The sequence below is a fragment of the Halichoeres trimaculatus genome, unplaced genomic scaffold, assembly GCF_033239565.1.
Source record: "Halichoeres trimaculatus isolate MK-OKI-2021-1 unplaced genomic scaffold, fHalTri1.1 fHalTri1_scaffold_13, whole genome shotgun sequence".
Lineage (NCBI taxonomy): Eukaryota > Metazoa > Chordata > Actinopteri > Labriformes > Labridae > Halichoeres > Halichoeres trimaculatus.
In genome coordinates this window covers 26,651,790-26,664,690 of record NW_027437191.1, presented here as the reverse complement: position 1 = coordinate 26,664,690, position 12,901 = coordinate 26,651,790, and the positions used below count along the sequence as shown (strand labels likewise).

At 42.8% G+C, this 12,901-nt stretch overlaps 2 protein-coding genes across 4 annotated transcripts in view; both read left to right on the top strand.

Moving 5' to 3' along the window:
• The window catches only part of galnt14 (UDP-N-acetyl-alpha-D-galactosamine:polypeptide N-acetylgalactosaminyltransferase 14 (GalNAc-T14)), a 147,330-nt gene extending 145,560 nt beyond the window's left edge, over window positions 1-1,770 (top strand). The window contains exon 15 of the mRNA XM_074685661.1: window positions 117-1,770. Within this exon, the coding sequence (XP_074541762.1) occupies window positions 117-275 (159 nt within the window). The 3' untranslated portion in view covers window positions 276-1,770. The remainder of the gene's footprint in view (window positions 1-116) is intronic.
• Window positions 1,771-2,155: 385 nt separating this feature from the next.
• On the top strand, window positions 2,156-9,952 carry angel2 (angel homolog 2 (Drosophila)). Of its 3 annotated transcripts, none has more exons than XM_074685909.1 (9): window positions 2,156-2,349; window positions 3,720-4,630; window positions 5,939-6,159; window positions 6,341-6,410; window positions 6,559-6,986; window positions 7,066-7,186; window positions 8,341-8,404; window positions 8,799-8,929; window positions 9,090-9,952. In XM_074685909.1, the coding sequence occupies exons 2-9, from the start codon at window positions 3,727-3,729 to the stop codon at window positions 9,251-9,253; spliced, it is 2,103 nt and encodes a 700-aa protein (XP_074542010.1). In that variant the 5' UTR covers window positions 2,156-2,349; window positions 3,720-3,726; the 3' UTR covers window positions 9,254-9,952. The 3 variants fall into 3 exon arrangements, with proteins under 3 accessions (XP_074542010.1, XP_074542009.1, XP_074542008.1); XM_074685908.1 differs by lacking the exon at window positions 2,156-2,349 and adding an exon at window positions 3,093-3,307 and having other exon boundaries at window positions 8,344-8,404; XM_074685907.1 differs by lacking the exon at window positions 2,156-2,349 and adding an exon at window positions 3,093-3,307.
• The last annotated feature ends 2,949 nt before the right edge of the window (window positions 9,953-12,901 follow it).

Here is a 12,901-nt window from a genome sequence, read left to right as displayed (position 1 = left end):
TCTAGTGGTGTGAGGCAGTAATCACAGCCTGGCACAGTGAGGGGTGGGCACTGATGGAGCTGGAGGAGGTGATTCATTTCTGATCTGTAAACTTTTTGTTGTGCTTTCTCCCCCAGCGCTGGCAGAAGTCGGGGACTCACCTGGAGCACCTGGTCTCCAGGTTCTGTCTGGACTCAGAGATGGCTCTGGATGGAATGGACTCTTCTAAGATGCTGGTCATCAGCCCGTGTGAACTGAGCGCATACACACAGAGATGGGAGGTCCCCTTCTCCTGACCCCGTGACTCCATGAACTTTGATCCCAAAAAAAGAAACACACATACACTCACACCTGCAGTCACAGGGACTGAAGCGCTGCTTGTGCTTGTGCAGGTGCACGAGCTGGTCAGGTGAAGGGGCTGCATTTAGGGTCCCTGAGTTGACAGACTTCTCTGAGCTTCTTCAGGTGTGGAACTGTGTAAACCGAGTGAACCTCAAAGGACACCTGGACCTTTGACGTCTGCGCACAGGCAGACAGACAGACAGGTTTCAGTTTATAAAAACACCACCTTGTCCATCTTCTGTCTCAACTGAGCACAACTGTAACTCTCAGTCCAGTTTCTCTCACACACTCCCTGACCTCCCTTACACATCTCAGACTAAAGATTCACACTGAGTCCCAAAAACCTACCCGGAGCAACAGACATGACAGAACGGGATGAGCCAGAAGGGCCGGCGATAAGCTGCAAAAACAAAACCTCTAAGTTATTCAGAGCAAATTGGATTCAAGATTTAATCCATTTCTATTGTCCTACTTTAAAAAACTACAAATGACACAGAAAGGACTACAAATGTCCTCAATGAAGTGAGTCTGATCATCGCTGATAAAAACATGTCGTCAGACTCATGTTAGTGTTTTGCAGTCTCATCTATCTTGCAATGAGACTCTCTTCATGAGAACCTCAATTATTGCAACATAAACAGACCTGAATGAATTTAAGGCTCAGGCATAAAGACGAGCAAACCAACAATTTCTACAGAGTTCAGCTCTGAGCACGTTGATCATTCATATCTCTCAGTGAGTAAGATCACAGACTGATAGATAGACAGGTGTGTGGAAACAGGGACAAAAAAGGCACAATAAGGAGAGACAGGGACAGCACACTGTCTGAGGGCCAGATCTCTGCAGGTTTTTTGCAGTAGGTCTCTGTGCACATCCTGCTGAGAAGAGCTGCACAACACGTTGAGATGTTTTTGCGCCGTCACCTCAGACATGACCTTCATCAAACCAGGAGGAGAGCTTCACTTCATCAGTATTACCATTTCAAACACATTTCTGATTCATTTCAGCTTAATTTACGGTTTAAATGCTGTAACTGTTGGTTTTTATGTGCAGGTTTCTGTTCACATGTCCACTCTCACATGTTTCTGTCCTGAGAGCTGAAGGTGATGAAACCTTTGGTCGAGATGGTTCCTGAGCACACTGACAGCACGCTGACGGCACACATGGTTGTCATGGTTGATGGACAAACTGCAGCTGCTGTAGGCATCAAACCTGTGACCCTGCAGTCATGTGACCCTGCACACATCTCAGATTCCTACAGAGTCAAAACACAGCTCACGCCAACCACGGACCCACAGATATATCCACAGTCCTCTCTCCGAGGATTGTTTTTACAGGAGGAGCTCTCAGAACTCTAACTTTGAAGACAAACTGTGTGTCTTTCATGTGTTTGACTTCATCCACTGCATCCTTTTGATATCCTGATTGAGTCCAGAATAAAAGTTTTATAACGTCTCTGTTTTGTTTAACATGATTTGGTTGAATGTGCAGACACACTGCAGCTGAAGCCAAACAGCCTTACCATCACATTAATAATCCACAAACACAGATAGTCAGCTGTTTTCTACAGCTGTGGGATCCTCCATCAAGCTGGAAAAACATCTTTAAATTTTGATTATTCGGATAATAAGAAGATCTAAATAAGACAACTAAGAAGAATTGATGGTCATTAATTAATAACTGAAAATTAAAGGGCCGCTCTGTCTGCTGTGTTTTCATGACGAGAAACACTCACAGAGCCTTAATGACACACACACACACACACACACACACACACACACACACACACACACACACACACACACACACACACACACACACACACACACGGTGCAGTGCAGTGCAGACAGAGAGAGGAGGTGTCCGGACTCTCTCCTCTTCCTCTAGCTGGACCTCTGCAGTAAACCGGATCCTATAATCGCCCCGGAGCAACTGGATAACGTAACATGTATCCCATCTTCAGTTTACAGCTTCTGCTTTAACCCGTTTCAAACGGATCTGTTGTCTTCTCGAAGACACCCGGTTTACGTAAGTACAATGACCTTTTCATTCCGTCTTTTTTGCGTTAATTTCTCTTAAGGCTTATCCTCAAATACACCAAACCGTCACCATACTGTCACCGTGCTCTTCTTCAATCCAATCATCTATTTAGCTTTAATGATATCTGATCACTACGTAAGAAATCGTGACATTTCAGGATGCTCGCGAATAAAATATATAAATATAAATGTTGTCGTGAGAAACGTTTCAAGTCGGACGGTTATCCCCGCCGCACCCGTAGTCCGTTTATTGATTTGTGCCCATCACTCGAATAGAGAAGACGAACGAAAAAACTACAAGTTCCAGAGAGGTGGAAGGAACCATGAAGAGATGGGACGTTAGGTTTAAATGCTTCCGGAAATCTTGAATTACATCTTTGTTTTACAAAACGAAAGCTGAATGAGGATATCAAAACCATAATAAAATGCTTACCATTAAATTATGATTATATTGCTAAACGAGACATAGATAAATCATCGAAGTACTGTTGGTAACGGATTAAATGAGTTTTTACCTGAAATGGATTTCTCTGTCTCAGCTCTTTATTGTTTTAAAAGAACTGTATTTTTAAATGGATTCAATGTCATGAATCGGCCAGTATCTAGTCAACGTAGTGTTATTATATCTTTTATGTAAAGTTTTAATCTATTTATTTATTCATTCGTTCAAACCCATAGACAGTTCGGTCCTTAATCAAATAAAACGCGATCTTAGAGGAAGTCCCTGAATGCATCACAGCTGCCAGTTGAGCTTTGTTCTTCCGGGTTACGCTGCTTGTTTTGAATTGAGATCACATGTAGCCACTAAAAATCGTTGAACCCCCTTTTTTAAGCAGTTTAAAAAACTTTAATACAGTTTATATCTAAAATATAGAGAATGGTTGATATGAGGAAGCTGTTGACATGCAGCCAAGACGACATCTAACCAATGTCCATCCCGGACAGGAGTAAGTGTACTGAGCTAACTACAGACTGTTTGATAAATAAAGGAGTTGACTATTGGTTGTGGGATAGTTCAAGAAGTAAACTGAAGAAATTTTGTTGAACAAAGGAGCAAACTACATGCTGTTTGATGAATAAAGGAATTAACTGATAAAAACTGAACTAAAATGACAGAAAACCTGTGAGGTGTTTGTGAATCATCGTGTGAAGCTAAAACTGCTGACAGCTGTGATTGAAGTGTGCATAGTCTCACAGACTGATAAAGACTCTTAAATACATTACCAGGGGAATAAAAAATAAGTTTGGGACGTTTTTGAGCTATTTGGTTGATAAAAACAACCTAGTTTTGCCTTTATGGTTTCGGTGGTCGAAAAAATTCGTATCCATAAACTCTCCTCTCCTCCTTCCTCTCTTCAGACACCATATGTTCCTTCGGCAGCTCAGCTCCTCGGTCCTTCCCGGCTGCCGTCCAACGTTCTGCAGGGTGGGCTTCAGGAGCAGCACCGCCTTCCCCTCTTACCCTCCTCCTCACCTCCCTACTCCTCCTCCATGGTGGTCTGCTCAGAGGTTTCCCCCTCAGCCTCCTCGGCTTCCCGTCCCTTACCTTGCAGCCCATCAGGTTCACTCTGGGAGGTTAGTGCACCCTCAGAGTGTAACCTCAGGTAACTTTGGAGGAGGTGGGCGCTCGTTCTACACCTCCACTGGCTTCAGGATGGAGCAGCACGACAGAGACCGAGGGCCTCCTTACAAACGGAGGAAGAGCGTAGAGGTGAAGAGGAGCTCTGAGGGACAGGAAGGAGGAGTGACAGGCGGTAAGGCTCAGGACTGGGGCTCAAAAAAGGAGCATCACGCTCACAGCCACCAACATGAGCGGCTTAAGGACGGGAGCCGGGACAGAGGGAGGAATGGGGACGGGAACAGGGCCAGCAGAGAAAACTGTATAGACAAAGGGCGGACTAAAAGCTGGGACAAAAACAAACAACATAAAGACAGTGCCAATCCACAAGAAACACAAAGTCGAGAAAGGAGCACACATCAGCAACCCGGACTCAGAGACTCACACGCAGATTCCAAAACCCAAGCCACAAAGTCCAAACCGGACCGAGAAAGAACTCCCACGCACAAACCAAACCACTGGTTCAAGGAGAGAAGAGAGGAGGTGCAAGCAGGGAGTGAGAGGAGCTCCAGAGGACCAGAGAGACTGTTCAGTGATAAAAGGAGAACCAGTCTGTCTCCAAACCCACGTCAGGAAGCTGGAGCCAAAAAAGAGCCTCCTCCACCTGGAACCGACTCACCTGAGCAGCCACAGGGAGAGGAACCAATTCAACGTGAGTTTGTTCTGATAAAACTAGTTCAGTGGTTCAGACTGACCAATCAATTGATTCATATTCAGAGGTTTCAAAAGTATTCACACTCATTACTCTTGTAGAAGTATAGATAGTGGGATTTAAAAAGACTTTTGTAGGAGTTTTGTATGGACTTGAGCTTTTTATTTAAGTAAAAATGTAAAAGTTCTGGTTTAAAGTATGAAAGTAAAAGTAATAAAAGGTGAAAAATGTAATTAAAAACAAAAGCTTAGGCTGTACCACAGGGGCTTAAAGTGCACTCTAAAGGCCATAATGAATACAAAGTTTTGTTAAAATGTTAAAGCTGAAAAATTTTGAGCAGCTGGTGTTTACCAATACTCAACACAAAGGCTAGATTGCTTCAAACTAATATTGGCTATCCAAAATGTTTGATTACTTGATTTAGACACCACCGCACCCGCACTGTTTTCTCTATGATTATATCGGGGAGAACTCTGCCACCCAATGGCAGCACCCGCCCGTCCATGTCAGCCCAATTAATTTCATTTTCCATGCAGTGCCAGACCAAAGCATGAGTAATCAAAGGTTACTGATAATTTGCTGAATTATTATCATCTTTTTCCCATAAGAGCCACCGTACTTTGAAGGTGCCGCTGTACTTAGAATGTGCAGTTTCCTGTTTTGTGCCAGCAGAATGCGGCACTGGGTCTTCTCCATGTTAACTGACTGTCATGATGCGCAGTGTGTCCACCAGGCAATGGTTAAATACATTTTGAGAACTTCACTATACCTTATTATTCCGGCTCATGCTCAGGCGGTGTTACATTAAAACCTCTCATACAACCACAATCTACTTCACTCTATCCGAATGACGCAATTTATCTAGATAGGTTTTTATGTTTTGTGTGTGCATTCATTTTGTTCTTTTTTTCCCCCAAGCCAAAAGGAAACAGGAGTAACAAGGCTTTTTTTATTAAATGTAGGGAGTAAAAAGTACAAATGTCTGAAAATGTAAAGAGTGGAAGTAAAAAGTCAGCTAAAAAATAACTACACCAGTACAGTATAAATGCCACAAATTTCTACTTAAGTAAGGTAATGAGCTATTTTTAATTTGTTACTTGACACCTCTGTTCATATTTGTTTGTAGCCCTTTGCAACAACCAAAAGAATATCCTGAGTGCTTCACAGCAGTGTCAGAAATAACAGTATAAATAGATTAAAGAATCCGAAGCTGTCAATATTCAGCAGGAAATTTTTCTTAGTATTTTCTCTTTCATTGTTTTTCTGAAATGAAACTTTATCAACCCCTTTCTTTTTCCTTCTCTTTAGCTCTGCAGAGACACTGGGAGTTCTCTCCTGCCTGCAGTATCTACCCTGAGCCTCCAGGGTGCAGTGCTCCGTTTGACTTCTCGGTGATGTCGTATAACATCCTGTCTCAGGACCTTCTGCTTGATAACTCCTACCTGTACCGTCACTGTGATCCCAACGTGCTGCCCTGGGCCCGCAGGCTGCCCAACCTGCTGATGGAGATCCTGCAGCACGACGCTGACGTGAGTGGATGAGAGCACACACACACACACACACACACACACACACACACACACACACACTTCATCACCACAGAGACCAACACATCCGCACACTCTGACCAGATGTTTAATAATCTTTGTGACAACCACAGCACACTGAAATGATCTGGAGCTGTTCTTGTTTGAAACCTTTTTCTTCTAGATCCTGTGTCTTCAAGAGGTCCAGGAGGATCACTACGAAAAACAGATCAAACCTGCCCTGCAGGCTCGAGGTGAGTCCTAATAACATGTCTCTGGTTTCTCTCTGAGGAAGATTGAGTTAAAGAGGGACATTTGAGTCTCTGCAGAAACCCTGGATGAGCTGCAGCCACTAATCCGCAGAGTGTGTTCACTCATAGTGTGTGTGTGTGTGTGTTTCAGGTTACCAGTGTGAGTACAAGAAGCGAACAGGATGTAAACCTGACGGCTGTGCCATCATCTTTAAGACCTCCCGCCTCTCTCTTCTCTCCTCCAATCCTGTGGAGTATTTCCGACCTGGCGACACCCTCTTGGACCGAGACAATGTTGGTCTGGTTCTTCTACTTCGACCCAACAACAGTGAAAACCAATCAGATCCCTCCTTCATCTGCGTGGCCAACACTCACCTTCTGTACAACCCGCGGCGAGGAGACATCAAATTGGCCCAGCTGGCCATCCTATTGGCTGAGATTAACCGGGTGACCCGGCGGTCGGATGGGTCATCCAATCCAGTGGTTCTGTGTGGAGATTTTAACTCCACCCCCCTCAGCCCGCTCTACAACCTGCTGACCACCGGCTGCCTGGAGTACACTGGGATGCCGATCGGCATGGTGAGACACACCAGAGTCCACTATGTCATCTTTTATCCAGGTCATTACAGGTCATTTATGCAAGTGTGTGTGTGAAAAGGTGTCAGGTCAGGAAAGCATCCCCAGAGGTCAGCGTCTCCTCACACCTCCGATCTGGTCTCAAAGTTTGGGGATCAACCAGCAGTGTCGGTACAACAAACCTGTTGCCAGCAGCCCCACAGGTGAGTCCATGACCCCACAGGTGACAGCTGGTTCACAGAGTCTTTGAGGAAACTTTAGATCAGGTCTGAAGCTTTTGTTGTGAAGGTCTGAAAATTTTGTTGTTCTGGTGCTGTCAGACCATCTCTGAGGTTTGGTCGTGTTAGAGTATTTCATTAAAGATTTTTCAGACGTGTTGAATCATTTTTCAGACCTCACACCTCAACACCTGTACTGGTTCAGGTCAGTTGCGAAGTAGGGATGGGTATCGAAAACCGGTTGCTGTTAAGAATGGATGAGCAATGGTTCAATCCATCAACATCATTAGCCTTTGTACTTAACAAGAGTCCCTATGTTGACTATTCGCTCCAGCTATGTTAGCTTAGTAGCTAGATCGCAGTTTCCCAACAAAACTATGATTCAGGATTTTCCTGTTGAAGTTTTACTGAAGAACTTACCACACAAAGAATCTCCTAATGCACCAAAGCCTATTAAGAAAAAATACAGCTAGCTTGATGCTAAGGTATATGGGAATATGCATTGCTGTGCTAGCAATTAACATACATTGTTATAACTTTGGTTTTACAACTTAGTTTTAACCTTCATCAAAGAAAGATAGCACAGTCACTCTTGACGCTCATTACTGACATCTGCGTAACTACAGCAAGCTCAGTGTTCTTGATAACAAAACAGTACATTGATGTTACATGATATGCAATTTTTACCTATTTTTATTTACATCCAGAGGTATTTAGATCCAATGACCAATTTTATAATTAATTAATTAATTATAAGGTCAATAAAATGTTGGTGGCACAGAAAACCTGTAAATCTTACTTTACAGAAATAATTCACAGGAGGAGTTGATGAAGAATCTGATTGATTAGCAGAAATGATAAGGGCTTTGGTATCAATACCATCTTGTCAATACCCATTCCTAGTGGGAAGAACAGCATCCTACAGTCTGTGGAGCAGACATGAGGACGTAGACAGAGGAAACTTGGTGTAGCTTAGCATGAAGCTGTTTTTAATAGGGGTAGAGCTGACCTGGCTCTATGAAAAGGTGTCCCTGTTTTCTCATGTCAGAGGGATTTCCTCTTACTGTTTCCACTTAGACTGGTTTCTGTTCACTGTTCTGATGTACGCTCAGTTATTTATCAAAGTTTCTCTCTTTCAGCAGTAGAAGGAGCGATCTCTAACCTGACAGTTGAGGATTTTGCCACCACAGCTGCTTTCCCCAGGTGACTTCTCTTTTCCTTCTCTCCTTTCCAATTCTGAAGCTGTGTTCAATCAGGCATTAACTCAAACTCCCAGAAGAGGAGAATCAAACAAGCAACGTGTAACAGAGTAAATAAACCATAAGAGGGTAAAAGAAGTAAATCATGTTGAAGATGAGAGCTGTGAAGATATCTGACCATCGAAGCTTTGATAGAAATATTTAAACTGTCTTCATAGTGTCTCTTTTTGCTGCTTGATCATGTCACTGAACATTTAAAACCCTCTACAGTCTGTACACACTCTGACCCTTTGTGTGTGTGTGTGTGTGTGTGTGTGTGTGTGTGTGTGTGTGTGTGTGTGTGTGTGTGTGTGTGTGTGTGTGTGTGTGTGTGTGTGTGTGTGTGTGTGTGTGTGCAGAGCAAGGATCGAGCACGGACTAAAGCTGCAGTCGTCGTATCAGCACTGCCTGCCGCCTGATGGGAGACCTGAGATCACCACCTGTCACTCCAGAACGGCCATGACTGTGGATTACATCCTGTACACACCAGGTACACACACAGAAACTGAGCCAGACGAAGGTTTGAGCTGGCTTAAGGACAATGACGATGATGTTGTTCTGATGAAACCATTTTTTATTTTCTTGTTGATTCAGTTAAGTTTTCTCTCTGTTTTCTCCTCATGCTCTTTTTGTTTTACTCCCCCTGATAGAATTCATCGCACCTCCTCCCTTTCCCGCTGAGCGAGGCCTTCAGCTCCTGGGCCGGCTGTCATTGGTTGGCAAGTCGGAGCTTGATGAAGTCAATGGCCTTCCAAATCAGCATCACTCGTCTGATCACCTCCCTCTTCTTGCTCGCTTCCGACTACGGCGATGACTCTGAGGACAGAAAGACGCCTCCGCCATGGAGCTCAGGAGGAGGAGAGCATGGGGAAACTGATCCAATAAGAAGTTTAATCAAGTGAGTCCAAAGACAGACAAAGACTGTCGGAGGGTCAGTTTTACATCTCGTGATTAACAGCAAATACAGAGATCAGCTCCCTGTCAAGGAAAAAGGGTCAATCGCTTCATCACTGACATCAAACATCAGACGAGTTCATCAGGGATCAACTGTCTGAGGTTTCAGGTCTGAGCTGAAAAAACTTCTCCAGCACCAACGTCTGTTCTTGGGCTTTTTTCTTCTTTTAGAAACGGGTTTTTAAAATGTTTGATAAATATGAAGTTTGTCAGCGTTTCTCATCATCTCCTGTGCGCAGGGATTTTATTTCAAACTCAGTTAATCTGTTTGTGATCAGCTGATGGAAGTAAACAGACCTAAACTGAACTATTGAGTTTTAGTGTTCATGAGAGAGACATGAAAGAGCTCTTTATTTATGAAACACACCTGTTAATGAGGTCCCACCTGCTCATGCTGCTGAATAATAAATTTAACACTGTAAGTAAAAAGGGGTTCATATGAAGTCTGGTTAAATCTTTTGAAACATTCTGATATAAAACTGTTAAAATTCAGACTAAAGTTAGAGGAGGTTAACAGTATTATCTTCAGGCATATTTTTGTAACATGGATGGTTTGGAATAAAAAAACAATGTGTTTTTAATAAACTTGTATGCTTCATTTTATTCTACTATTTTTATATAGTGCTGTATGTATGGATGTTTTGTATTTAAAACTACAGAGTGTTAATAAACAAATTTATTAGGACCAGCAAATGATAGAAAATATTTCTAGTGTTTCGATAATGTTTGAGGTGGTCTAATAAATAAATTCATCACTGTACCTACATACATGCATAAAAACATAAACGCAAAAACCTTCAAAGAGAAAGACCAACATACAAGCAGACCAACAAAAAAATCACATACACACATTAAAACATTCAAACTCAAAGATATACAAACACACATACATACATATCTGAAAGAAGTACACAAATAAAAACGAACTTTGCAATACAAACATACATCCATGCACTCAAACTAGGTATATTACTTACATACAAGCACTCATACAATCATTCAAAATGAAGTACATACATTCACACAGACATTCAAACAGAATTGAATTAAACTGAATGCACTTTATTGGTCCTTGGGAGGAAATAGCCTAGCAAAGAGTCATAGCCGCAGTATGAGAAACTGTATTGTGCAAAAATTCTAGGCACATAAAAATAAAATAATATGAGAATTATGGGCAAGGTGTTGTCTCTGAAGAACTGTTTTTTTTTTCTAGTTGAAACTTCGTCTTCTTCTGACATTAGGGAGATGAACACTCTCCTGTACCTGGTCCGCTAAGAGCAGGTAAACTGTTCCAAGGTGGTGCCTGGTGTTAGCTTCCTTAGCTATGTCTGTGAATAGCATGACGCTAATCTGTCCTCTGGGATTCCCTCTGGTGCTGGATAAGCACCTGCTCAGTCGTCCCTCTTATATTGCGCATAACAATGGATGGAAGGACAGGTTTATGTTGTATTTTCTTAGCTTGCCCTGCAGTACCAGCATATCATCCACCTTCTCAGTTCACAGGAAAATATGGACCTAGCACCAATTAGCATCTATATAATATAGTCAGCTTAACGCTGATATCTTCTGTGTAACCATACAACCATGGTTGTACATAGGATCTCTGGACTTTAGCAGAAAGAAAAGTAAAAACGCCACTGGAATCAAAACCAGTTTGGCCAACAAATAAACCATAGAAAGTAATGACAGGCACCAAATTCAATGACAACGAGAAATTTAGAAAAGGAGAAAAAAAAGCAGCAAACATACAGGGATAAACACACAAACATTTAACCAAAAGTACATACATTCATACAGACATAGACAAACATACGTTAATAAATACAAAGAACAAAAATTCTTTCATGTGTATGTGTGTGTGTGTGTATGTGTGTTGGTGTGACACAGACAGATGGCTGCAGCAGCTTTCTTACAACGCTGCTCTTGAGTGTTTGGTATTCTGAACGTCACACTGCACTGCAGCAACACAGTCGACTGCTCCTTTATAGGCCTCACACACACACACACACACACACACACACACACACACACACACACACACACACACACACACACACACACACACACACACACACACACTTGTGAGGCTTGTAGCTTTAGTCAGAGTGTTTTACCATCAGGGGGCGCTGCTCAGCCTAGCTCAGCCTCTTGGTCCTGAAACCCAGTCTGAAGCTTTACATCACATGCTCTAGAAAACCAGAGAAAAACAGTGGAAAACCGGAAGAAACCAAAACCAGAGACAAACCAGGAGACAAACCAGGAGAAAGACAGATAGAAACGTTTAAATTAAGCAAAAACTCACACCCATACATGAGCTCAGGCCAGAGTTTTATTTAAGGGTTTAAGTAGCATGTTGGTCTGACTGTCTTTGACTCTTTATAACCTCTGTGTCAGTTTGACCTCAAACAAAAAGCATGCCCTAGTTTTATTATAAATACTTAAACCTCAATCAGTAAAGTCCTGCTGCCCCCAAAACACTCCAGCAGCAGCCTGAAAAGCAGAGGCTTCTAAGCCCCTCTACTGAGGTCTAATGTCGTTTAGATAATGAACACTAGATGGCAGCAGTGAGCTTAGTGTTAACAATGATGAGGCAGCTGAGGAGGACAGGATCAGGTCTGGGCTGAGGGTCTTTGGATCAACACGAACAGCTCACCTGGTAATAAAGTTTAACTTCTAAACTCACCTGGGGAGGGTTCAGGTTTCAGGTTTTGAAGGAGGATTCTCCAGCTTCATCTTCTTCTGGCATTAAGGAGATGAACAATAATTCTTAAAGGTTTAAAAACCCAGAGACCTGATGTGTTTCAGCTTCATCAGGGTCTCAGTAAAACATATTGTAAGAGATGTTTTAAGTGGGAGGAGTTTAAATCTGAAACATCCAATCATATGCAGCCACAGTCATGTTAGCCAATGGGGTTCCAGCTTCAGGTGGTTCAAGCATGTGGGCACGTGACTTAAACAGGTGAAGCACCTCTTAAATCAGATCACCTTTGGCCCCCATTGGACACTCAGCCTGGGTTAATAAATGTGGACTTGAGCAGTCACACTATTGGTTGACATGAATGTGGCTGTGTCTAATTGGATGTTTATAACTTGGGGTGTGAAGTCCCCTCCACAACTGGAACTTTCTTCATGCTGAAAGTTCATCTAAATCTACAGAGTGTCTGAACTGACCAATCAGTGAAGAGCTCTGTTCTTTACCTGTCTGAAAGCTGCTTTATCATTGGACAGCGGCTGCATTTCCTCTGAGACTCAGCAGGACCAGTTAATCCTCTCTGCAGAGAGAGAAAGAGCAGGTGGATCCTTCATTTCTTACACACACACACACACACACACACACACACACACACACACGCACACGCACACGCACACGCACACACACACACACACACACACACACACACACACACGCACACACATGGACAGAGGTGAGCCTTTTTATCCCTGAGCTGCATGGATGAGAAATGAAGGATTATTTTCATAAATCTGCTTCCTTCATGAGCCTGCGCAA